The sequence below is a fragment of the Aythya fuligula genome, chromosome 8, assembly GCF_009819795.1.
Source record: "Aythya fuligula isolate bAytFul2 chromosome 8, bAytFul2.pri, whole genome shotgun sequence".
Taxonomy (NCBI): Eukaryota; Metazoa; Chordata; class Aves; order Anseriformes; family Anatidae; genus Aythya; species Aythya fuligula.
The window spans coordinates 28,512,972-28,540,224 of NC_045566.1; the positions used below are offsets into that span (position 1 = coordinate 28,512,972).

General features: G+C 37.4%; 1 protein-coding gene across 2 annotated transcripts in view; it reads left to right on the forward strand.

Moving 5' to 3' along the window:
- The first annotated feature begins 656 nt into the window (after positions 1-656).
- The window catches only part of OLFM3 (olfactomedin 3), a 58,633-nt gene continuing 32,036 nt past the window's right edge, over positions 657-27,253 (forward strand). For both annotated transcript variants that reach the window (XM_032192339.1, XM_032192340.1), the window contains exon 1: positions 657-731. In XM_032192339.1, coding sequence (XP_032048230.1) covers positions 663-731 — 69 coding nt within the window. In that variant the 5' untranslated portion in view covers positions 657-662. The remainder of the gene's footprint in view (positions 732-27,253) is intronic.

Sequence of the window (27,253 nt, forward strand, 5' to 3'; positions counted from 1 at the left end):
GTCCTTGAGAAAGCACAGCAGGGGACACCCCGAGGCCTCTGGGCACCCCGCTGTGCTGGTTTCCTGGGGGCGCTGCAGCCCCTTCGGGGCTCTGGCAGCCACCTCGGGCAGCCCCCGGGTGAAGCAGAGCGAGGGGACAGGGGCTGCTCTCCAGCTGCACCTCAGGCGTGCCCCAGCCTCTCTGAGAACCACTAACGCATGAAACCTAAGATTATGCCGACTATGGGTCGTGAACTTGAGTGCTGTGCGGGAAACTAATTACAATTGTAACCCATGTTACCAGCGCTTTGTTACAGGACGGCGCTGCCACAGGCTCCTCTGCGCAGGAGCCGCCCCGCGAGGGGGCGCCTGAGGCGGGCGGGCAGCGGGCGGGCGGCAGCCATGATGTCGCATCCTTGCCGCCGCCTCCCGGGCGCGAAGTTTGGCGGAGGGGCGGGCCGGGGCGGGCCGGGGGCGGGCCGGGGCAGGGCAGCGGAGCCGCTCCGGCACCACGGGCAGCGCCGTCCTCGCCCGCCCGCGGAATGAGCGGCCCCCGGGCGGCTGCCGCTGCCGCCGCCGCTTCCACTCGGGCTGCGGCGGGAGGCGCGGTGCCCGCGGGGGGAGCGGCGTGAGGGAGCGGCGTGAGGCGAGGCGAGGCGCGGCGAGGCGGCCCCGGCGCCAGGATGCGGGCGCCCGGCAGCGTCCCCAGGCTCCTGCTGCTGTCCCTGCTGGCCGCCCTGCACCCTGCCCAGGTAGGAGCCGGCCGGGGGCCGCGGCCGACGGGGCTCGGCGGGCCGGGGCGGGGGGGATCGCGGCAGCAGGAGCGGCCCCGGGCTCCCCCGGGGCAGGTGCCGAAGCCCCGGCGGTGCGCCTGGCCGGGGCGGGTCTGGAGGAGGGGGCTGAGGAGCAGAACCGCTGCTGCGCCGCTTAAATCGCCGCGATGGGCAGGACCCGGCGGGCCTGCGGCGCTGCGGGAGCTCGCACCTTGCCAGCCGCCTCCTAACAAAGTGAGGAGAGGGAGAGGATCGCGGGGCACTGCGGCCATCCCCCCAGCAGCCCGCTCCGTGCCGCGGTCGGTAAAGCCGTGCGGGTGAATGTCCCCCCCGCGGCACCGCTCGGGTGCCAGGCAGCCCCACGAGACGGGATTTGGCTCTTCTGACAGTTTGATTTTCCCTTTTAGATAATTGAATTAGTCGTATAAAATACGCACGGGATTTCCAACAGCATGAAAAGGGTGTTCCTGCTACGAAAATATAAAGACGGAACTTAATAAGCAATTCGGTGAAAAACAGATTTAGAGCTGCAGGAATCATAAGATACGGTGACAACATAAAAGGAGATGATATATGATTAATAACATTAGCTAATAGTGAATTATACCCATATGTTATTAAATAGCAGCTATCTGACAGCATCGGCTATCGCTGTGCTCTGCAAAGAGACTCGTATCAGGCGGGGAACAGGAGCTCCTCATCTGTGTGAGCCCGAGCACATGGCCACACTGCAAGCACAGGTCTCCAGTCATTGCTCTGTCTTCTGGTACACTTAGATCTGTTGCAGGCAAAGAGGCTGCCTGAAGACAGGATAAACACAATTTGTATCACTGTCTATCCACAGAAGAGTAAAACCACTAATGAAGCGGATGAGCTTCAGCTGGCAGAACTTTGCTTAGTTTAGGTGTCAGAGATATGCCCCATAACAACACTGGGAAGAAATGTTCCATCGTAGGTGTCTGTTACCATCTAGCACTGAAAAGCTGGATGCGCCACTGGAATGGAACGGCATAAATTATCTCTGAAACTTTGCTTCTAGTCCTTTTTGCTGTGGCACACTGTGCAGAGGGCAGAAAAATGGCCTTTTAGTCATTGCTGTGTGTGACATTTTCAGGGATATTAAAATGTTCGTTGCAGGCCCTTTTAACTCCATGAAGAGGTCATGAGCCAGAAGCTCTAAAGTCCTTAAGAATATGTAAAAACAAGAGCCCCTTAATCCAAGTCTGCTTTTTATCAGAGATAAATTGGGTTTTCAGAAATTAAAACAGGAGAACAAATGGTTATTCAGATCCTTGATTAAGATACTGCTCCACATTAAGCATATGAAAAGGTGCCACATATAGATGACAGATGATAGTTGAGTTTTGTTGACGTATTTCTGTGAAAAATGATGTATGCAAAATGAATACAAGGTCTTTGGGTTTGGTTTTGTTTGTTTGTTTTCAGCAAATAAATACAAGTTATGATTGAAATCACTTTAAAAATGGAAGTAATTCTCAGGTATTTAGCTTACTTTATGCTAAATGGCATAACAATGTTCTGCCCTGCAGGTTTGGAAGCAAATATATTACGTGAAATTAGTCATAGGAAACAATGAGGTGATTATTTCCTTCTTTTACAAATAATTGTGCAACATGCTCATGACTACACACAACTTTTTACATGCCCTTGACACACACAAATGAAAATAAATCATGACAGATGTTTCAAAGCATGCCACAGTACATTCCTATTAATGTTCTGCATAATATCTAAGTAATAAAGTAATAATTTCTGTAACTGATCTCTTACTTTTAAAAATTTTCAGGAAAAAAAAATAAGAAAAAAAAAAAGCTTTGATTTAGAACTAGCTATCACTGACTTTAAAGACTGTTGTTCACAGGCACTCTTACTATGACAGGGCTTTTATACTAAAGTTACTATGTTATCTACTCATTGTAAAGTATTTAAGTATTGCCATCTTATGGTAATATATGCTAAAAATATGTATAGTTTATTCTTAAATTTCTGGCACATTAAAATTTTATTTCAATTGCAGTAATTTATTGCCCATGTTGTATTTTTATTTCTTTTTTTCTTCTAAGCTTGATGTAGAATATTGACCTGCTCTGGAAATTAGCCTTTAACAAATGGAAGACAGCTCACTACTGATTAATTTTAAATACTCTTAATGCTAATTGTAGAATATCAATTTTAAGACACTTATTAAAATGTCACATCTGTTAATTTGATTCTAATTTTGCTCTGTATTTATACTGAAAAATACAAGGAAATTATTCATTATAATGTGTTTCAGTAAAGTTTTATTTCCAGCAGGATGATTAGATATTCAGCAGGAAGCCAACTATATAAAAAGACTTGGAATATAAAATCTTTCCTTTCTCCTACACTCAAAAGCAGTATCTTGAAAGAATGAACTATTAAGTACTAGGAAATTTCTAAGAGTTACTGCTAGATGGCATCTCTGTGCTGCTTTTCTGCAAGCCTGGAGTTTTCTGAAATGACCTTCATAGTACACAAAGTGGACTTCTTTTGTAAGTGTTATTTTGGTGGCCATCACTTGATCGCTATACCCAAATAACCACAGCAGTATAACCAAGTGAGCATTTTAGAGTAATGTAATGCTGCACCAGACAGGGAACAAGCTCAGCAGGTTGCCAAGTCTAGATGCTGTTTTTTAAGTTTGATTTTTGAAGATTTAAACAGATCTGAAAATAGGTATTTTTCAATGCAGTCGATAAAATTTATGCCTTTAACTTTTATAATGGTTGTATATCCTACACCTGGTGGGCTTCTATTCTTTGCACTTTGCCAAAAGAAGTGTTTCAAAGGAAGACTGGTGGGTCCAGTCCCAAACAGGAGCTATGTGTAGTATCATTAAGGACAGTTGCAAAAAGCATCTGTTGTCTATGTTCACTGCTTGCGATAATAGGATCTTTGGGAGCATTAAAAAAAAAAAAAAAAAAAAAAAAAAAAGCAAATTTGAAAAGTTAACTGTTTTTGAGTGCACCCATACCTTCTGCAGTTTGATCTTTGGAACAGCCATGTTTCTAGATTTCAAAAATCCACAATTTTCACACATCAGCAGACTACACAACTAGCTGCTAAAATCCTTCTTTTTCCCAGAGATCAACAGAACTTGTTTGTATGAAGAGTGCATTACTTTAACGCTGCTTCAGAGTATAAGCTAATTCATCTCTGCTGTGAGAGTGTATAACAAGGATATTATGTACAAACAAGGGTTACCGTAATACACAATTTTTGTTGGAAATACTGAGTCATAGTACTATAATACAGCGCAAAATTGTGTGGAAATCTCATTATCTTTTTGGAAATTAATTAACACTGTTTTCCACAGTATTGGTCATTAGTCAATATGAAAATCGTATAGAATTATTTAACCTACAGGATTTAAGAATGCTCTAAATTCATTGCTGAATATATATGGTCAACTCTTGCCTTAACATTTCTGAGCAACATGATTCAAAACCCAGTGAAGAGCAGTCCAGAGCTGTCTGTGTCCTATGTCTTCTCCCAGATATGTTACTCGCAGTCCAGTAACTTCAGTCAATGGGTAACGGTTTGCAGAAATGCAGTTTAATAGCTGTTGAAACAACACCCAGCTATAACTCTAAAAATGTGTTTCTAGTTGCCTACAGATTGAGCAATTATAAATTTCCAGTTCGAATCCTTGCAATTCTTAAGAGACCTGTTAAGAAATGAACAGGAAATCCTCAAAGCAGCTCCAGTTTACTTTGGGCACTGAAATACCCTTTTTCAATACTTTAGTATGACACAAATGCTTCAGGGCATCACTTCAGCATTCTTACTGGATCTTCACTGAAAACCAGGTAAAATTTAAAAATCCTTGTGTAAATCTTTGCAGCAATAGTATTTTGAAGACCACCTTTCACCAGAACATCAATCTGTTGTACTGCTTCACTTCACAGGGCAGTAGATTTCTTGTCTAAGATGAAATTGAGAGAAGTGAGGACTTTGTGTGCCTGGGTTTAAATACAGAACTCTTTCCACAAAGGAGAATGCCAGCATGCAGGAACAGATAGACAGCTTTACAGATAGAAAAACATTCAAGAGTTAGATGTTTTTATATACTTCAAGAATGCCCAAAGAAGATCAAAGAGCTTATGTTGTACTTGTTTAGCATAATGAGGTCATGTGTACTACTTTCCACATGGTCAGCTAATAAATGTGCACTTGGTGCACCTGCAGAACAGAACAATTTGCTGTTCACCTGATCTGACCGTCATTTTTCAAAAAAATCTTTTTCAAAATATGACAGCTCCGAATCTGCCTCCTTCAGCTTTTTTTTACTGACTTTTTATTTTTCTAAGAGGTAACGATCTTAATGTGTTCACAAGGGGATCTCTTAAGAACCCTTGAAGTGCACAACATCAATCTTCATATACTTAGTCTTGGCATTAATGATGTTTTTGGTGAGTTTGCTAAGAAGAAAAAATGGATGATAAATATCTTAGCCATTCCTTTATTCAGTCAACTGGGAATTTTTCCTAATACTAGAAAGAAATACGTTTTCTAGAGGACATAACTCCTCTTACTTCAGTACTAAATTATCTTTACCAGCCATTCATAAAGTCGATTCTTCTGTTCGTCATATTTGCTCTAGGGTACACTGCCTATTAACTGCAAAGAATGGCACATCTTATCCAAGAAGTAAGAATATTAGTAAAACAAAAGTGCAAAGGTGTACAACTTTGCGTAGAACTCTTATTCAGAAATTGATAAAAAGTTGCAACTTTAACAATTCTGATTACGACATTATCTATTTATCTGAAGGACGCTGATCCACCACTGATGGCCACTTGATACCTTTCACAGGCTGAGATAAAGGGGATAAAATTAATTCAAGATGAAGGAATCCAGCATGACAAGTTAAGGGAGCATTTGCCTCTGGGAATTTAAAATTCACATTACAATGTCTGGGTGATGGTGAAGCCTAGGACAATTCTTAGATTGTTTCTTAAAGTTGAGCACAGTGTTGAGAGATGTATCTCAGAATAAAGGAGAGTGAACTCGGATGTTACGTGTTATGTCGGAGCATAGAGAAATCAGAGACACTTCACTCCGAGCATGGACTGCAGCTTCAGTTATTTTCATTAGTGGTTCCAATCTTAAAGGTAATTGCACTCCTATCAGCAGCATAATTTATCAGAACACTTGAAACTATTTCAAAAATGTTACTATTTTTAGTGTCTTTGTTTTATTCCTGTCATTAAAGGTGTTTAAGGTCTAACCTTGGTTTATCTGAAATTAGAGAATTCATGTCTCTGCCTGAAAGGACACCAGAATGCTAAATTATAAGGCCCTTTGTTACTGTGCCCTGCTTTTATTACTCACTTCTCAGTGTTTTTAAACTTGTTTTGTGGCAAACTGGACTACTGGCCAGCAGATAACTTGTTTAATATGCAAATAAAACATGCATGTAACCGTATTTACAGTAACACAGATTATCTTATTCCTGTTGGGAGCAGTACTAAAAGATTTTTTATTAACAGGGAAATACCATGCGTTGTATGTACTGGACAAAGGAAATTGTTACCATTTGTCTAGCTAGCTCTGTGTAGACTAAAACTAAATGACCCGTAGCCTTCATTTTTACTGACTAACTTCTAGAAATAGTTTCCTAATATTTTTTCTCACAATATGAGTGATTCCTATTAATGAACTCAACACACCACACAACTTCCATACTTAGAGGAGGTGACAGTGAACACAAAATGTTGGTGGTATAAGCAGTTAACATTAAGGACAGAACTCTGTTAATGATGGCTACAAGGGTATACCCAGCAATTTGATTCCTTGAAGTTTCATTGTGGTATCACATGTACTATATGCTTTTCCATACCGTCCTATACCCTCTTCAATTTCATGACAGAAGCTGACTTATCACAAAAGCAAAAGAAACAGCCAGGCATGTTTGTCATAACTCACTAAACAATCATAACTTGGAACTTCAGTTATAGCCAAAAGGAGGCTGCATAGGAAATACCAGGCCTGCAGATATGGAATTTTGTAAACTCTTACCTAGCTGCTTCTGTATGCACTTTATGTACTTTTTTTTTTTTTTCCCACAGAAAAGAAAAATATAATACGAAAATATTCACAAAACATCCAGTATTTATTAAAATTCTTCCTCAAGAAAAAAATTAAATAATTTTAATATTCTGACCCCCTTCTGAGCCTTTCTCACTTAAATTAAACCACTACAAGCAGCCCCAAATAACACAAATGTAATTTTTTCATCCTTCAGTTCCTTCAAGAACAAAGTCATCTGCCTGCTGCGCTGCCATCTAACCAAACAAATCCTTGCAACTGTGGAATGCAGATTTAATCTTTTTATTCCTTCTATTTATTACTTCACTGAAAAACATATGTTCATCAGCAGAACAATAGCTTAAGCAAATGCTGGAAGCAAGTAACCCACTTCACTCCTGTGGTTTGGGGAAATACTGTTAACATCCTCCTGCAGCTGTTAAGTAACTCATAAGGGAAGGGGAACAGGTAGAACAAGTGGAAAAGATTCTGCTCAGAGGACTGCATCTTCGTGAGCTCTACAATTAAGTGCCTATCACTACACTGTAAATAATGTTAAACTATTGGTGCATGTTATTAAAAAATGCAGTTTAAAGATATTTTAATGAACCCATTGGTTTTTTGTTTGTTTGTTTGTTTAAAACTCCTGCTTTAGGAAAATACTATAAAATGTGTTTCAATGTATTGCTTTCAAGGTGATAACTAAGCATTTAAATCTTTTACCACATCCAAAATTGTAAATGCTATTTGAGTTTGGCCATTAGTCTTAAATTTGGTTTTATAGATATACAAACTTCAATGTATTTAGAATATATTACTACACCATTATTTACTCAAATTAAACTGTTCTGTGCAAGTCCCAGCCTCAGTACTGCAATTATTTTTTTTTGTATTCATTTTTCCATGTAGCCTTTTACACAGTATTCTAACAAATCCACCTTCTAATAAGATTCTGAGCATTTTCAATATACGGTATTGAGACTTTTCCAAGAAAATACGAAGTAAACAGTGTAGCTGTAACACCAAGATACTTTACCAAGAAACAAACAATACACGGAGTACAGACTGCGATTCCAACAACTAGCTTTAGCTTTCTCAGATTAGATGTAATTTTGTAGTGAAACTTACCTGCTTTTCAATGTGAGCTATCAGTAATTTGCTTTCATTTTTGGCTGGTCTGGGTCCAAGTGAACCAGATCTATTCCCCCTGAACTGAATAGGCATTTCATTGTTCTTATTTTGTAGAGGTAAAGACAGCCCATTAGTTGTAGCTTAGTGGCAGATCATTATTTTCAAATTATCTATTGTTAACATCATTGAATCCAAGTTCTTAAGAGCTGAAGTTCCCCAGCAACACCACACTGCAAATTGCCCCAGGCCCAGCATCACCTCCTGACCCATCCCTGTTCCACCTCTACTTCACCAAACTCATCAGACCTTTCATTGTCCATTTTAAGGCACTAAATCTACACAGCACTACCCTTTTTAGAAGGGAGATACGGTCTTCTTTTTCACTATTCTCCACTATTCTCAGCTTTTTAATAATTCTAAAGATACACAGGATCGTACTTATGACATTCATTCTGTTTGCATGGTCATAAAGTTTCCAGAGGCCATGGCATGTGAGCTTGGCAGAAAAATTACAAAGAAATTGTCTTAAAGGCAAGATCTCTCTTACATATAATTTACTAAGCCATGTAATGCTGGAGGGTGTTTTTTTCCTATTTTTTTTTGTTTTGTTCCTTGCTTTTCTTGTTTTCTTGCATATTAGCAAGAGCTGGCTAATTCTTCAACCTTGCCATTGCAAGAGCACATATATAGTACTTGTACTAAACATGACCACAGATCCTGCTGTCCTCTAGTTTTAGACAGTAAAGGTCCTTTCGGCTCTGTGCCCTGAAGGTAAGTATCTTAACTTTTGAGTGTGATATGAATTATCATATAGATGATGGTATGAAAAATTCAGGTGACTGGTTTGCCTTTATAATGAGATTTCAGATCAATGTTATTTGCTGTCATCGCAGGTATTTATGCCTGAGATGCATATCAGGCAGAGTAACGAACAAGATCCTTCCCAAGCATAAAGTAGGGAACTTTTCATATCTAATAGGTAATTCAGATCAGGAGAAATCAACTACCAATTAAGTCTGGTATCCTATTACAAAAGTCACATAAGCTCAGACATGACAAAAAGCTTCAACTAAATTAATAAAGAAAAAAATGTTATTAAGCAATAATCACATTAGTCTATCATTAAGATTACTGCAGAAATGAATGGGGAAAAAAAAAGTCAACAAAATCAGAACTGCTAAGCTCTGACATTCCTGGAGAACTGTGACCTCATGCATTATTTACAACACTCCCTGCACAAATAGTCCTCAAACTGACAACAAATGGAGAGCTTGTTGGAAACACCTTATTCGGAGAAAAGATTTCTGCAAAATAGAGTTGAGTCTGACACCTCAGCTTAGCCAAGGAATTATTTTAAAATATAAGTTTCATTGTTCAAAGAATGCTCAAAATTGTGGTTGTTGGCTTCTAGGTAAAATTACACATCCTATGGAATCAGCATCATTCAACATACTTTTCTTTTGAATTACCCTTCCTAATACACACATTGATTTACTTTTTAAATCAGTGTCTATTATTCAGATACACAAAAAACCTTGTTCAAAGTGTCAGTTACAACGTTATATTCACTTTATTCAGTTTGGGCATCGTTGCTATTCTGGTAACTGATTTGTATTGAACAGCAGTTACTCAACGTGCTTTCAGACCAATAACTTTGTTTTTGTGGGTGTCACCAGGAAATAGTTAGTGGAATTCTGCACTGGGCAAACAGAAACCCCTGCAGAAGTCTCTGATACAACCACACTGTACAAGAAGCGACTAGGCAATAGTGAGAGCCTTGAAATTTTGGGGGAAATGAAAGAAGGATCTTGATGTAATACTGGCAGTAGCTGTAGTATTCGGATTTGCTAAGCTTTAGATTTGACAAGTCAGAAAGCTACACTAATTGTAAAGTTCACCTCTGTTGTGTATACAGAAGAAAAAAATTAACAGATGCTACTGGTATTCAGATTATATTCACAGGTGACTGTCAAAAATAAAATAAATTGCTCTTGCTTATAGCTCTCTTCCATTTAGAAATGAGATTTATTTAGGAGTATGCAGTTGAAGCTATATCTCTATATGTTTATTTCTAAACAATTTTGAATGATTCATTCAACTTTGAAAACTCCCGTTTTTTACTAACATTCCTATAAAATCTTGAGCTAAAAAAAAAAAAAGATCTTAGATTTCTTACTGAACATTCTGACTCACTCAATAGAAGATAATTCTGACACACATCAGTAAATCAGTATTAAGACTTGGAATCCATCTCCTGGCTAGTATCTGAGGGATAAACCTTGTTCCTTTTTAACACCCACAGGTATGATGTTTAACATGCCTTTTAGCAGCTACACTTTAAATTCAATCTGGTGCTCCACCAAAAAAATATTTTCTTTTTATTTGTGAGGGTGATCAAATACTGGAACAGGCTGTCCAGGAAGGCTGTGGAGTTACCATCCTTGAAGCTACTCAAAACCTGACTGGACAGAGCCCTGAGCAACCTGCTCTAGCTGACCATGCTCTAGACAACATCCAGAGGTGCCTTCCTATCAGCAAGGCTTTGATTCCTGTAAGAGGCTGGATGCCGCAGAAATGAAGATGTAAGGTTAAGCAGGTTACGTTACTGAGTTCATCTCCATACAGTGGAAATGAACAACCAGTTAATGTTTTCTCAAATGCTTCCACAAATCGGTTTCCAAATGAATGTAACAATAGTGGTAGATAATAAAAAAAAAAAAAAAAATTAAAATTAATAATAATAATAATAAATAAAAAATAAGATAAAATCCTGATATGACCTAACTGCCCAATTCTTCTGTTAAATAGAAACAAAGTCATTTTTTTTCTCTTTGGGGATTTTCCTGAAGCACATGCAATTAAGTATTGTCTAATGCTTACTTTCTCCTTCTCATTAGTATTCTTGGACATAAAACATTTGTACTGCGTGATTTGACTGTTTTAATTGACCCTAACTCTTAAGCACTGATGTTATCTTTTCACTTGCTAATTATTTTCCCTCTCTCCAGAAATTAGTCTCTTAGGCAATATTTTTCTTGTTAAAATATCATTGTTTTCTTATCCATTGTCGTGTATTTCAGTTAAGGTTCTGAAGACTTGCCATATCATCTCATCTTTGGTTTCCCAAACATTCATAGTTTTTAGGAATGTAAACTACTACTACAAGTGATATCCTTCTTTTCTATTTTTTTCTTCTTCCTCTGTGCAAAATATGCTATTATTAGTTAATTTCATACCAAAGCCCTTAGTTTTCTCCTTTCTTCACCTTCCAGAATGCTGTTATACTCCTTGTTTGCAATCTTGGAATGTTTTCTGACCAGCCGTGTTCCTTATAAGCCCTTTTAGCTGCTAAGCATTTGCTTCTGCTATATTCAGTTGCCTTCAAAGGATGGCCTCATTTTCCAGGAATCTTTTTTGATCTTTTTCAGTTTTAGGAGACTCCTAAGCATTTTGTTAAGTTTTGACAAATTCCTCCAGTTGTCTCCAAGTCACTTAATGTGCTTAATTTATTTAATAAATTTATTTTAATAAAAATTAAAACCAAATCTTCTGAGCTACATGTAAGTGCAGCTAAGAAAGACATCCTAAGATGTCAAGAATTCATGTTGATTCTGGTTCATGCACCATACATGTCTAATTTTACTTAAAAAGGACAAAACAGACTGATCTGATAACTTGTTCCTTGGACTGGAAGGACATTCAGCTATCCTTGCAAGGGCATGTATCCAAACTCTGAAACTGTTACTCCAATTAATATCAGTTAAACTAAAATGTCTCATGACAGGCGGGGTATCGCTGCCCCCAATATATATATTTGTTGCTGTGAGGAGGCCATGCTTTAACACAAGCCTTCTTAAAATAGCAGTGACCGTAGGAGGAGGAACTTATGATCAGCATACCTACCACCACCCATTTAAACACGAGCTTAACAAATGTCTTAAGTAATCTCCTTGATTATTTTAAATAGTGCTTAGGGTTCCACCAAAGGATTGACTTGTTCATTGATCAGTCAGAGACAACCTGGCCTGTGAGCAATGAGACATCTTTGCAGCTCCCCTCAGGTTTGTCATCCACTGAAACCAAGGTCCAAGGGCAGCCTGATGAAATGCCCGTAACTGGTCCAATGTGGCATTGTAGCCATAGCTCTTACCCAAGGCTCACAGCTTGCAAGCACTCTCAAAAACCCAAGCTTAGGAAGCCAGTTTAGCAGAAAAATGCATTCAAACACTTTCTTGCTACTTCAGTTGTCACATGGCACATAGAAATTTTTTCTTCTGAAGCATGTTGTTGGAACAATGCCTGCATTATAAATGCCAAATATATGAGATATCTGACTACCCTATAGGGCAGACTACAAGATCAATCTTAAATAGCAGGCTGTGATGCAGTGATAGCTGGTGATGGGAAGAAGGATGGCAGGTGTAAGTTAGCACACTGTTCTGAACAGTGGGCACACTGTGAAAAAGGCACTAAGTACACTGAACAGTGGAAAGAATAGTCCTGCCAAATGACATAGCGTGAGATTAAAGTAAATAATTCTGCTGGAAACACTGAAATTTTAAGTATCTGAAAAAACGTATCTTCAGGACTGTTTTGTCTTTCATAAAGGTACTCACCTATTAATAAAAAAGCATATTAAAAATAGGTCTATACAGTACCAAAGTAAATTGGAACTGGGATTTATTTAATTTAAAAATACATTACTGTTTGGCCAGCAAATAGCCACAGCAGCAAAGCTAGGTTCACTTCTCACTTCCAAATCAATCAATCCTGAGTTAGAATATGTTACTGTGTCTATTACTAGTCAGCCAGCCCATGCCCATCAAAGATGATCTCCTACTGGACGAGCACATCAGTGCAAGATGCCTATAAAAGAAAATGAGGATGAACAAGATGAAGTGATTCAATGTTTTCCTCTCCTAATGCAGTGTCCACTGTAGATAGGAAGAAAACCAGAAATAAAATCTTCCACGAATACTCATTCCAGTTTTAAACAAGCATAGCTTAAAAATATTTGTGCTCCTTTTTTAGCAAGCAAAATTAATGACAGAGGAGAACATTACGTGAATATTGTAAAATATTTTTGACAACGAGTTAATAATTTGTACATGCATATGTACAGTTTTGCCTGCTCATTAAAGAAATATCAATACATTTTATGGCTTATCAACCCAGAGTAATTCAAACTTTAGTATTCAGATTTGTGAATTATTCATAGAAGCTACACATCAGGAACTATTTATGGAAATGTTGCTGAAAATAGTACTCTATGTTTAGACTGACTCTAGTTAAAAAGGAAGCTAATTTTGTTAAATTGTTTAGATCACAGTATCTTTATATTTATTTTGAGTATATAGTGCAGTCTATTTTTAACTCTGCTGGCAGTGTGTTTCTCAGCACTTCTCAGAAGCCTATGATACAACAACACTTCTACTACTGCAATTTTTATTTCCCAGTTATTCATACTCAGGTATTGAGTATAAATACTCAATATTCCCTACTACTGTTCATAGCAGAACCACACAAAGTTAATGTGGAAACAATTACCTCTCTCTCATTCCACTATCTAATGTGTCAAAATCAGAACCCGTAAGTATCACTTAAGTAACACTTACAAAGCAATATCTGTTTTTACTCACTGCTGGGAAAGGAAATGTATTCTCCTAAAGTTCTTGCTAAAAAGTATTTCCATACCATTATGGCAGACAGCAGAGAAAATAGGCAAGGGGTCTCTGACTCGTTGCGTAGACTCAAGGATAAAAAGGGATAGAAAAGGTACAGTCACTGAAACCTTGCAGGAAAATATCAAGTACTATTCAGTGGCAGGGAAGAGTGAAAGAGTAAGGGGTAACTGCTTTTTCTTCAAAATATATCTGAGAAGTGTGTCAAAAAAAAACAAACAAAGCAAGGAACAAGCTACAATCTATTTGAAATAGAATCTTACACAGTATGATTTACAGCTGCTCCCAAGTTTTTATCATTCTCTTTAGCCATCACTTTAAAGTAGCTTGCAACAAGGAAAAAAATGTTCTTTCCTGCTACTTTTATACTTTCATGCAACAGTAGATTTTGAAGTCATTTATTCAAACCTTTAAATAACGTGCACAATTACATAAATACATTTACAAGGATAAGTGGAAGTAATTAGCTGCTTAGATTTATTTTTTTTCACTTTTATTTGCTTATTTTTTTCTTCTGTAATTATATAGATCTTTGAAAGAAGTGTCTATACAGATAGATAGGTGGATATTAATGAACAGAAGGAAAAAAGTCTCATTAGGTGTTGTCATAAATGAGAACACTACTTTAAGTTGAGATGGCATTTTCTTTGCTGCTACCAAGACAAGAAATAGTATTTCTAAGTCTTAGTATTCTCTCACATTGCACTGACTTAAGCAAACATTAAGGTAATACCTTAATACCACCAATATTTACCAAAAAATATATATATAATTTATATATATATAATTCTTACTTATTTTATATCTTACTCATTTTGTTTATTTCAAGACCATTTTTCTATTAGATTTTCACTAAAATATGTATACATACAATTTCAAAGTTGTGCGCTTCAGTACTCGCAGAAAAGCAAGAAGGCAACCTCTATGTTTTCTTGTCCATCTAGGAAACAAATACCATACCATGGACCTACTATATAATATATATTTATATATTATTATTATATGTAAGATTATTATATAACTATTATATAGGATATGTAAGTGAATATACAATTATGAATGGATACGGTGTATAGATTTGTCTTGAACTCAATCTTTAAACTAAAAGAACTTGAACCAAATCTTTAATCATGTTCCTGGGAGATGCTAACCCATCCTCTTCTGTGTCTGTCCATTTTTTTTTCCTCCTGGGGAAATCCTACAGTAGGCAGAATAAACTACAGATAACTTCCATATGAGAAAGTGTAAAGAAGACTGTTATTTTGGGATCCATGGGGGATGCATATAGCACAATTTCAAAGTCATAAGTTTCCTTATTCTGTAGCTACAAAAGGCGTGCGTTGGAGTTAAGTTAGTCTGAGGTACAGCTGAAAAGCATTAGAACACCTAGGCCAATGTTTCTGCTCAAGGATCAATAGTTGCAAACAGTATCTGCACTGCAGCAGGCAAATAGAGGCAAAGATCAGGGATTGACTTATGACCACAGAACATCAGATAGGCATCTGATTCTAAAAGTTCTGACTACCCAAGGGAGGCATAGGCCTGAGCTGTTTTACAGCTTTTATTTATTTATGCTGGAAAGTTATAAAGACATTGTATCAGAAAAATACAATCACACTGCACTCCAAAGCAAGTCCTTGGGGGAAAGAATGATTTTATTTTCCTATTTCAGAGCTCTTTTTCTTTTAGTGCCTGAAAAAATAAAACTTTTTGAAAGTTTCTCAAACTTCAGATTGCTTAGTTACTTTTGCTCTGGGATTTCTGAAGATTCAAAAGGGGAGCTGAGAGGGAAGCCCTCTTACACTGAGAACTGTAAAAGCCAACATATGAGTGCTGCAGGAAAGGGAGAATGGAAATTAATTCCTTCATTAACACCAGACGAAGTGACTGTGCCCAAAGGGAAGGAGCCAGACACAGCAGATCAATGCAGACAGCATATTGCTTGGATTGTTCTATGACTTTGGATATTTCCAAGAACAGACCAGAATTTTACTAAGGATGCCATAAGCTGTAACCCTTCTGATAAGCCCTTTTGCTTTGGCCATTCAGGTTGTATGTGGTACAAGAGAATAACATAAAATTATCTTCTCTCTGGCCTCTGCTTCTAGCTGGAAGGTGCTCCAGCCCAAAAGCACTGTTAGCAGTCAGGCAGGCAGAATTGTACCAGTTGAGGGTCTGACCCTAACCAACCTCTGCCATAATTTTGTGGTGCTACCAAGTGCTAAGGTGATCCTGCCATCCCCAAACCAGTAATTACTGGTTATACCTGGAATGACACCTACACATCACTAAAAAGCTCAGGGAACGATACAGAATCAGGCCACCATTTAACCTCCTGGCCCACATTTCCCTCCTTCCCTCCTCCTCAGTAAAGTAATACGACACTGAAATAAAACGATGTTCTGGGAGGCATTTTTGTCACCCATTCTAGCACTAAAGAGCAGTCTGACTGTTTCATGTGCGGCAAAATTCTTGATCATCTTTTCTCTTCTGCTTGAAAGATTTTTAACAAAGAAAACAATGCTACCATTTGTGACAAACAGTTGTCCATTATTACAGGTTGCTCTGAGCTGACCAGACATGTATAAAGATTTTCTTCCCCTAGACAGTAAACAGAATTGTTATGCTTTGGAAGGGTTAAATCACCCAGAGTGTTTTCATTCTGTGTATCTGGTGAGCCAACAAGCAAAAGCAATGTCCAAGAGAACAAAATTCTAAAATCGCATAAATGGGTGTGTAAACAAGGCAGTATTCTGATGACAGCTCTCAGGTTTGCTCCCAAATTAGCTAAAGACACAGCAGGGCTCTATTTTTAAAGACAGATGAACTTACATAATCTACATTCATTTAATACTCAGAGGCACCACTGATGATCACCTTAAGGTAAGCTCAGAGTTGTGTTTCATACACAGAAAAGCCTACAATGCTAGGCTCGTTGATACTGGAGATTTTGCTCTTCCTTTTTTTCTGTCAGTTATCATGCAGGCACTGTTTCCCTATCTGCTAACACTAGGACTGAAAATCCATGAAATACAAATATGGTGGTTTTGAATTCATATCTTTTTTTTTCTTCTTTTTTTCCTCAGCTCAATTTTCAAAGACTATTTGGAGAACAGTGCAATAGCAGGATGAGAAAAATGAAATGGGATCTTTTGTCTCTCTACACAGTGACAGGCAACACCATTTCTCCTACCATGCACACTTGCAGTCAAGAAAGTACATCTAGTGACAGACAATATGGAGCAAAATCCTCAATCCTTAAATGAATAAGAGTTTAGAGATTTAGCTCTCCATAACAATTGTTTCACATTAGTAATATATGACTGCCTTTACCACATTTAATGATAAGGTAATGGTGTCACTTAGTATTTGCATAATTTAGAAACAAAGCGCATTTAGGTGATGTTGTCTCACACATGCCCATATATTCTTCATACACTATGAAGTAGCGTATAGACATGCTGAGAGTCACACAGAGCATACATTTTTATCATGTTTAGGGCACCCCTTCTATTCCAAATCTACAGCTTATGGGCTAGATTTCATCACAGGAGTACTCCAGTACAACCAACAAACTTTACATTTAGTTCTATCACTATTGCAGTCACTCCCATGCTTCAGGAATTTAACTGTAGCTCCATCCCCATGACAAGAACAATGTTCATGTCATATTGGAGGCTTTTAGAACTGCTTTTTTTTTTTTTTTTTTTTTTTGGGGGGGGGGGGTTGGCTGGACTAACCATTTTTAAATACTATGACATCCTTAGGTTAAAGTTGACATTTAAATTAAAATTATTATTACTACCAAAGAGAAATTAAGGAGCAATTTGAAAGTGAAATTCAATGAAATGATAAGAGTTCAGTCCAACTTATTCTGGACTTAAATGCTTAATGTCTTTCTGTGAATTAAAATATCGCTGAACAAAGAACCTGAGATTGGATAACCTACAAGTAACCCCTATGCGGTAGCTCTGTGGAGTCCCTTTGAGCAAATCCCATGGCACTGGGGAGGTTGGCTCATTAACTGGGCTGCTGGGCCAGCTTCCACCTCCCTGGAGTTCCCACAGCATGCCTATTGTGAAATCCTACTGTAAAATTAGTCTGCTCTTTACTGACTGAACCTGAGAAGTTGAAAGTGCAGTAGAATTATTTTCCAAGTGGCACAAATTGATCCCTTATCCTTAATGAAATTTGTGTTCCAAACCCTTCAAGCTTTTCTAGTGTGTAGGGCACAATTCATTTCCGGATGATCTAAGAGCACTCTTCCTGTCATTATAAGATTAAGCCTTTGGAAACTATATAGGTCATCTATATCTAAATTACACTGTCAGGATGCAGTTCTTAATGAGCATTACGTTGTTTTACTATTACATGAGCAGCACAAAGAAATAATTGTTTCCCTCTTTCCTTTCAATGGCATTAATTATAGCTATTAGTGATAAGAAAATTTATTATTCTTGTCACACTGGCTCATCTGCAAGGGCAGGTATTTTGGGGAGAGAAAAGGCAAAGCTATATCTGTTCTTGTATCCCTCCCTGCTCTGTAATTCTGTATAGCTCTCTGTGGGAAGAACAGGACTCATTCTTCCTTATTTCCTTCAGCAGGCACATAGCTGATTTCATAGTATAAGGCTGAGTTTTTAATGCTTGCAGTGTTTAACAAAATAAGGAAGAGAATACTGTTTGATTTCAGATGAGAGTTTTCAGGAATATATATTCCTTTATCAACTGGAGGAAGGAGGGAATCATCCCAGAGCTGCTTGGTTTTGAGTGTTTCTTCCTGTTTCTATTCTTACTCCATCTCTGACAACTAAAGGAGTAATGTAGAAAAAATATTTGTAGAGGGAAACAGGAGGAATCCTTCCTTTGTTCACTCTGACACTTCTTTGGCATTTATTTTATCTCAGTTTGGCAAAATCACAATGCAGCTGTTTAGAAGTGTTATTTAGTCCATTATGAACTCTGCATGAAGTATTTTTAGAATTGATTTTGTTGAGCCTTCTCTGTTTTAGTAGTTATTTCTAATTCATATGAGTTACATGAATCTGAGAGCTCCATTAACCTTCATTATGCCATCTCTGCAGCTCATAGCCTGAGCACACATGCAAACACAAAGAAAAGATGAACACAAACCGGAAAATCTCAAAGGGATAAAAACGTAACAACTGGTTTGATGAGAAGCTAAGAGGCACGGCTAACTTACATATACTAAGATAACACAGTCTTTCTATTTGACTTTTTGAGGTACGTTTTCTCTTAAACTCTGAGCCCTGCATCATCCTAGAAATACAACTGAACTGAATTATCTTTGAGTGTTTTATGCTGACAGAGGCTGTCATAAGACCTTTTTCCTTAAATTGGAAATGAGCAAATCTGCCTCAAACTAACAAAGACTTCAGGCCATGCAGCTCTTTCCTTTTGCTCTGAAGTCTCTGAAATCACCTTATGGAATTTATCATCTACGAGTTACAGAGTTGTCACTTGCAACTTGTAACTATGCACTGGGGTATATGATGGAATGTGCCACTGGGAATGAGCAGATCTAAAAGCTGGTGCTATGGAAGAGAGAGGAAAAACAGTGATGCAGTCAGTGCTGTAAATTGTGTGTGGCCTGAAGTTCACAAACTTTATTCTGAACACACAGCTGGCACACCCTGTGCTCCCTTTAGGCTTTAAGTTACTTCCAGTTCATTACTTTCTTCGTTAGCGTTGCCTGAATTATAAAAGAAGATATACCATATTTATACTTATACTTTATACTATGACTCTATTTTAAATACAGTAGTGACTCTCCATTTGTTTCCCACAACAGTTTCTTAGAGCACTTAAACATGTATTTCAATTGATAAGATGCTACTTGTATTAAAACAACCTCAGCCACTCTCACAGATGCATCCTCCCTCTTACGGCACTGTGGAAGGTCTAGGGCAAGAAGCTGGGGTGTTGCTGCCCTCTGGAAGTGCTCTTCTCACCTGCACAGCACAGGAAACACATGTGCCTGGAAAGATCTACCTCAGTGCTTCTGTTTCACTAAACACAAGCACACATCTTTGAAACCAATGTTATTTGATCATGTGACATTGAAATACCAATGTATTGAGTGATGATAATAATGTCCTATATTTTTAGAAATTCATATCGTGTTTTACAAAATGCTTTGGGAAGTTCCATACACGGTTTCCTCAATTCTAAGTATTCTTTTCAGTTCCTGTGAGCAACCCGTAATTTTTGTTTATGAGCAGAGGCAGAATTTGTATTTCACATTCTTGAGCATATTCTGTTAATTACAAGATATCAATGACTGTATCACAAGCAGGAAAAAAAAAAAAAAAAGCCACAATAATAGTCAATGGCTCTGTATGGTGAAATAAGAGGTTTTCTGCCATAATTTAATTCTTGAAATACAGTCAACTTGTAGCAGGAAACTCTCCCCAGTTTTTCGTAGGAGTGAAAGAGGTTTCACTGGGTACTGGTTGTAGGAAATGTTATTCACATTTAAATTTATGCTTCAGTAAAACTAAATCTAACTTGGGTTGTTTGTTTTATGCATGGAATAAAAAACATCAGAAAGCAACACTATACATGTACACAAGGTTTTTTTAGTGACACATGCACACTCCTTTACTATTGATAAGGAACTCAGAAGAAACGGTAACACTGTTCCTTTTCCTTCTAAACTGTATTTTAGCACTAGAACCTGGCATTTGCGCTGCAGTTTGCTAAAGATTACTGCTTTTTCACGAACCATTGACACATATCCAATAAAAGACCAGAGGAGGAGGACTAACATAATAATAAATCACTTGCACTACTGAAGTCTTGGTGTTGCCAGGAGAACCTGCTTGTCATAACATAAATCAGAGCTGACTGAAGCATACAACACCAACAAATGATCATCTTAGAGGTCCAGGAAAACAGTGAGCAAAAGAGTCACATTATTATAGCCTAGAGACCTCTTCATGCAGAGACATCCTTCCTCAGCCGGCTCAGGACAGCCTGAGAGTCCCAAAGCATCCAAACAAACCAGAAGGTGTCTGTTTCTTGAATTATGTCAGCCCTAGTTCTTACTCTTCTGTTTCATTCTGCCTCAATGTGAAAGGGTTCAATTTTCAGCTACAGTAGTTTTCTTTTCGTAGATTGTTAATATATTACCTAGTGGGAATATTATGCCAGACTGAGGAAAAATCTTATTAAAAAGGGTCACTGTAATAACGAATAAAGAATATTACCTCATTTGGCTTTCCATAATTACATTCCACCAATTGCTCTAAGCCCATACACCTACTGCCTCTCTTGTTTCTTTACCCTGACTGCCTCTAGCTGAAAAGAGGGAATTAGCCATTAAATCTCAGGTTATTCTGTTACTGCATACATTTCCTTCCATTTTAATTTGCTATTTTATTGGGATAGCTCTGTTTTCCTTCTTCCCTATTTTTCATGTAATCTTGTAAGTCTTTGCCTACGTAGTATATTTTTCCCCTTTTACAATAAATTGCAGACTGTGTTCCAGACCCAGAAGGCTAAAACTGAAGTACAAATACAGCCTGTGAATTTTCTTAGTTTCTTCAAAATTACTGAAGAATGACTTTGTGCATTAATGTAACTGTCCATACAGAATGCTGGAAGGTTTTTATCCTAATAGTTACATGCACAATGCATGAACAGCAAACCGTGTTACAGTTGCATTGCAGTTCATATGCCTTTGGCATAACTAATGACTGTAAGTAATATGGGGTTTATCATCTGTCCTTCAACATCTGATAAGCCATATTCTCCTTCAGGGATGCTTTTCTTTTCCAAAACAGTGATATTTACCACTGTCAATCCTTTCAGTTTCTATTTCATTTGCAAAGGGTCTGTGTGGTCATTTTAGCCAATTTTCTCCGGATTATTTCAGTGCTGGGTAATATTATCTTCTCCTGGGTAATAATTATCTTCTCTACAATTATCTAATACTTAAAATTTTAAGTCCATGGGTAGACTGCAGGGCCAGTTTTCTCTCTTCTTCTGTTTAGCAAGCTCCTGAAGAATTGTTTTGTCTAATGAAGCAGTACTTGCATTTTGTGCTCTGAAACAATGTTATTTCCAATTCATTACATAAGAAGAAATGAGGCATCTTGTGAAGTAAGCATTAGACTGTGAGGTCAGAAAGTCTGCATTGCTAAGACAGATTGGTCTTTGGGGAAATTGGATATTTCCACCCTACTAAAAAGCCATTATAATTACATTCTTGTGACTGCCAAGCGAGCTGCACTAGAGACTCCATTCATTCCCTCTTAAATGCATACTTAATGCATCTGACTTCTAATACCTCACTTCTAAGTCAAATCAAGAGATCCAGCCATTCCTGTGATGAATCTATTTGATCTCCTGATTCCCAGCATTCACTCCTGTATTGATGTCATTTGGCTCTGGCATGCTTACCAAGTCCAGGAAAACATAAACTTGCAGCAACACAGGAACAAAGTCTTCTGAATTAAACGCTAATTCCTCAAAGGCACAAAGTACAAAAAGAAAGACTAAAACCAATAACTGGCTTTTGTAGCTAGACAGTATTTGTAACCTTTATATTTATATTTGTAACTCTGGCTTTACAACTTTATCCCTAAAGTAGAACAGAACGGAGAGATATGGTGCTGAAGTTCCTCTCATCTTCTGTATAAACCAGTCCTTTTTTATCTCCTCGACTCTGCCTCCTTGCTCTGATATTTTCAGGTATAGAATTGTCTGTGATCCCACAATTCAGGCTCAGAAAAATATTCCATTTAAGGCTGCAGGATTCAGACATACTTTCTTCTATACTCATGATCAAGTCATTGTTATTTCAGCCCACTAAAAGCAGTTTACCTCAGCCTTACTTTTACTAACATTTCATTTCCTAAAAGTTTCAAGTTAACTATACACATTGAGAAGGGATAGCATCAAACACATGAGCTCCATTAAAATACAATATCTTATTATATTTCAGAATAAATACTTACAAATTCTACATGTTTTATTTCCTTCTAGGACTGACAATCATCTCAAGGGATTTAGAGCCATGACATTTTCCTGTAAACATCTGGGAATTTGTAGCAGGAATGAAAGTCATCAAGGAACACTGCTTGGGATACTGCTTTATGTTTTGTTATTCTAAACATACTGCACAGTCCAAGATTCATTTTTAGGTAATTAATCATAGCCTCAAGGAACTACTAGGAAAGTCCACATAAGGAAGGCTTGGGCGTTAGCAAATCTACGTCTACGCTTTCTTAATACGGGTATCCTCAAGCTACAACTCCTTATTAACATATTGGATTTTGCTAGGAAAGTTGGGAAATCTGGAGACAGATTTGAATTTGGAGAGTAATATGAAAAGAGATCTAGACCTGGGAATCTGATTCTGAAATCAATTGTTCTAAGCACAAAGCAAACTGCAGCACAGAAAATTAATCCATGTTACAGGAGCATGTAAATGAGCCAAGCAAAAAAACGAACAAAAAGTCATATCATTCATTAAACTAACTGATAGAGTTGGATAAAACAATTTGCTAAGGGAAAAAATCTGGCAATTTATATTGCTTAGGAAACCATAACCACAAGTTCTGAAGAATCAAGAAGCACGCATACTGCAATCAGCTTCTATGCAGCTCAAGCATGTATTTTAACAATAAGCAAACATGAAAGACTGCCGGCAGCAAAACATTCAGTTAGATTTCAGGATAAAACAAGATTGCTTGAGTGTCACCAGTAAGTGTGTGTTTGTGGTCTGCTTTCCCAGGCACTAACCCATTCCCATAGACTCACTTTTGTGTTTATAGTGTGGCTATATCCAGTATCCTGTTGTACAATGACCAAAGAATTTTTCAAGTCTCTACCTATTTTTCAAAAGAACAGAAGTGTCTAAACTGATATTTATTCTCATCCCTTTGAAATGATAAAGTTTTTCAGCCCAAAATATCTATTCATACTATTAATAAACCATTAAATGTATGTGTAATGACCTGATTTGAAAGCCTTCCCCAGATCATTGTCATCTGTAACCTAGGGACTGGTTTCTTTAATGTATTAGCAATTCATTCAAAGGTAGCATTCCAAAATGTTTGTTTTTATATCAAACTTGTTTAACAAGGTCTCCACACTGATTGTTTTGAATAAACCTAATGCCACATTCCATGTGATCAGCTATCACTTGAATATTTGCCACACAATCTGGTATTTCACCCTACTAGTTTTTGACCATCTCCACTAGTTTTTCTCCTCTTCTGCTAGCTTTTTTGTTTTGTATTCTAATAACTGTAACTCATCATCCATTTTCACATCTATGCATATGGCATTTGCCCACGTCACTTTATTCTTGCAGTTCCCCTTGCCTGGAAAAAAAATCAAGTAGAACAGATTTGCTTTTGTGTCACCATGATAACACAGCTTTTCTTGTTTAGTGATTCACAAGAGATTTGTTTTTACATATTTTTTAAATGATCTGTGTATCTTTGCAAATTATATTTATACTGCTCCTGAAATTCCATTTTTCTGTGCTCCTCTATTAATTTGATATACAGTCCTTATTTAATTACTATCTCTATTTGCATAATAGAAATCATTTACCCAATCCCAATAAAGCACACTTCTGTTTCAATGCATTTTCAAATGGCTGAGCTTTGTCCTTCTATGTGCTCTAATGTTTCTGTAGTCTTTGCAAAGTAACTATTACCTGATGAGATATTTTTTTTTTCTAACTTCACATTGCTGGAGAGAAATGATGGAATGGTTTAAGTAAAAGCACAGAGGTGGCACCATGGTGGTTATACTATTGTGGTATAGTTTTAGCTATTCTTTATAAAGTATAGATGCACATAGTGACCATGTAGCGATTATCCTTTTCCTAAAGCAACTCTTACAAGTTGGTACAGTTGATACGTATGGTATTTAGAGAACAGCACCTGATTTATGTTTCCTTGTACACACTGCTCCAGGACTTTATAGGCTGCCATATATGTATTTTTAAGATCAGAATTTTTATTTTTTAACCTCTAATCACTATGAAATTCTGCTGGGTGTTACACTGGGTGACAGTTCTCTGAAGAATTCTGTTTAATCCTTCAGACAGCATAAAGAAATATGATATTTTTACTTGTGCTAAACTTGCTGAGCAAAGCTACTCTATGTTCTATAGTAGGGGATCTCAACTTCTCAATCTCTTCTATTAAGAAGCAATATTCATCACAGGATCATGGAAGTAACAGTCTTCCTTCTGATTCTGCCTTAAAATATTAAGCTGATGATTCCTTTGTAAACATGTACTGTAATTTCAAAGCAGCCTGTTTTCCAAATATCACTATTTAAAGTCACTTGCATTTTGTGACTTCAGAGAAAGTACTTGAAGCCCACCAAAGTCATGAGTAAGGAACAGCAGTGAGCATCACTTTGGCTTCCATGTTGTAGCAGTACTGTTGCTGTAGCCATCACAGCATAATAAGCATGACAGACTTTGTGAGGAAATCTGGTGTTCCCACTCTTTGATAACAGAAATCATTTAACCAGTCCCAATAAAGCGCACTTCTGTTTCAATGCATTTTCAAATGGCTGAGCTTTGTCCTTCTATGTGCTCTAATGTTTCTGTAGTCTTTGCAAAGTAACTATTTCATTAAGGGGAAAAAAAAAAAAAAAAAAAAAAAAAAGTGTTCAAAGAGTTCTTGGGAACACAAGCTCAGTAGTTTCCAGTCCAAAGTAGCAAGAACCACTCCAAAAATTAAAAACAGTTGAGAAGTTTGAAGATTGCTCTTGCTTCTGAGACAACTTCTGCTACTGCTTCTGCTACTCGCTGAAAAAAAAAAAAAAGAAAAAAAAAAAAACCTTGACTGCTTCTCCTAATTGTATCAGCTCATCTAATAAAGAATATAATAATTTTCTAATGAACGTTACCAGCACTTAATCTAAGCCTCTGCATACCACCTACTTGGATTCCTCAAAATTATTCTCACCAAAACAGTCACAACAGTCATTTGAATGACCTTGTGCAATTCTGAGATATTCAATATTCTGAAAAATTATTTGGTTAAATGAAAAAAGAAAAAAAAAAAAAAAAAAAAAAAAGAAGTTAAACCTTTTAAACAAATCCAATAGTTTAGATATAATAGCTTTTTTTAAAAAAAAAAAGGTTGTTCAATCTTTTTTTCTTTTTTTTCCCTGAGATTTTCAGAAACTAAGAACAACATTACACTTCATATGTTTAAATACAGATACATCTTCAAATGTAGCTACTACTTCATTCAGGAGAATTGCAGCACCAACAAAGGCTATTGCTAATATAGCTCAGGCCACCCAAAGCTCTTTTTACCTTTTGGGAAGGCTCAGGAACTCCATGTTACATTTATGATGCTGATGTTTGTCCACCTCCAGCAGATAGTATAGCCATTCAACAGCTTCCAGAGCTGAACAGCTTTGGGCTGTACCAATCCAAAATATTTTTAATTCATCATACTATAGATGTAAAAATGTGCATGTTGCTAACTTTATCTACTGAGTTTCCCTTTAACTCATCTCATGGGATAAGTCATCTGCATCCTGAGCACACTGAACAACAAATCAAAAATCTCAGTGTCCAGAGGCACAGCTTAAAAAAGTAATTAAGTAATTCATCCAAGCCAAAAGAACTGTCATGTATCTCTTGTGCAAATCATGCAAGTCACGCTTTGCCTTTAAACTGACTGTGATTATTTGACTATAATGAGCAAAAGCTATTTGCAAAGTGACTGTCATTTAATTAAGTTACTCCAGAGCTAAAATTTAGCACATTTTAAAACTCCATTTAAATTCTTCCATGAAAACCTGGCATAAATTCAAGCTGGGTTTTGCTGAAGTGCTTTTCAGGAAATGACTTTTATTATCTGTAAAACATGCATGTTGTAGTAAAAGAAACAGAGCTCTTGATGGAGATAATTTATTAAAATATTAATAACAGCCTTCAGCCCGAAATGCTCATCCACTGCAAATTTAAAGTCTGCAGAACTTTGTTTGCTAAATAATCTAAAATAGAGAAACTGCAACACCTAAGTATTTGTTTATTTTATTACTATTCATAGAGCAAATTTCTTTAAAATTACGTACTGTCTATGCATCATGCAACTTTTCTTGTTATTACTGACTGATCACTTAAGTAATGTATTAATATTTCTACTTTCCTTGCTCCTTTTACTCCTTCCTTCCCCTAACTGCAAGAAACCTTATGAGAAGTACACAGGCAGCAAAAGTTTTCCTAGAGCAAGCATGTTTTCAAGGTGGAGAAAGTACTTTCATCTTTTTTTCCCCCCCTATATTATGTTTCATTAAAGAAAAAAACCTACTTCTTGCAAATGGTCCAATGACATTCATCTAGCGTGAAAATGATGAACATCATCATCCCAAAGCACTAGCTGAGGTGGCCTCCATCTGTCCTTATTTGTGACAGACTGACTATGGGTTATATTCATAAGAAAACCAATGAACAATAATTTGCTAGTCCATCAAAAGTGAAAAGTCAATAAGAAAGGAAGCATCTGTGAAATATAGCTTCTTCAGGTTCCCACTTCCCACTCAACCGCTGCAATATTTTCTTCAGCTTCTTCTTATTTCTGTCAAACCATCTCTTTTTATAGA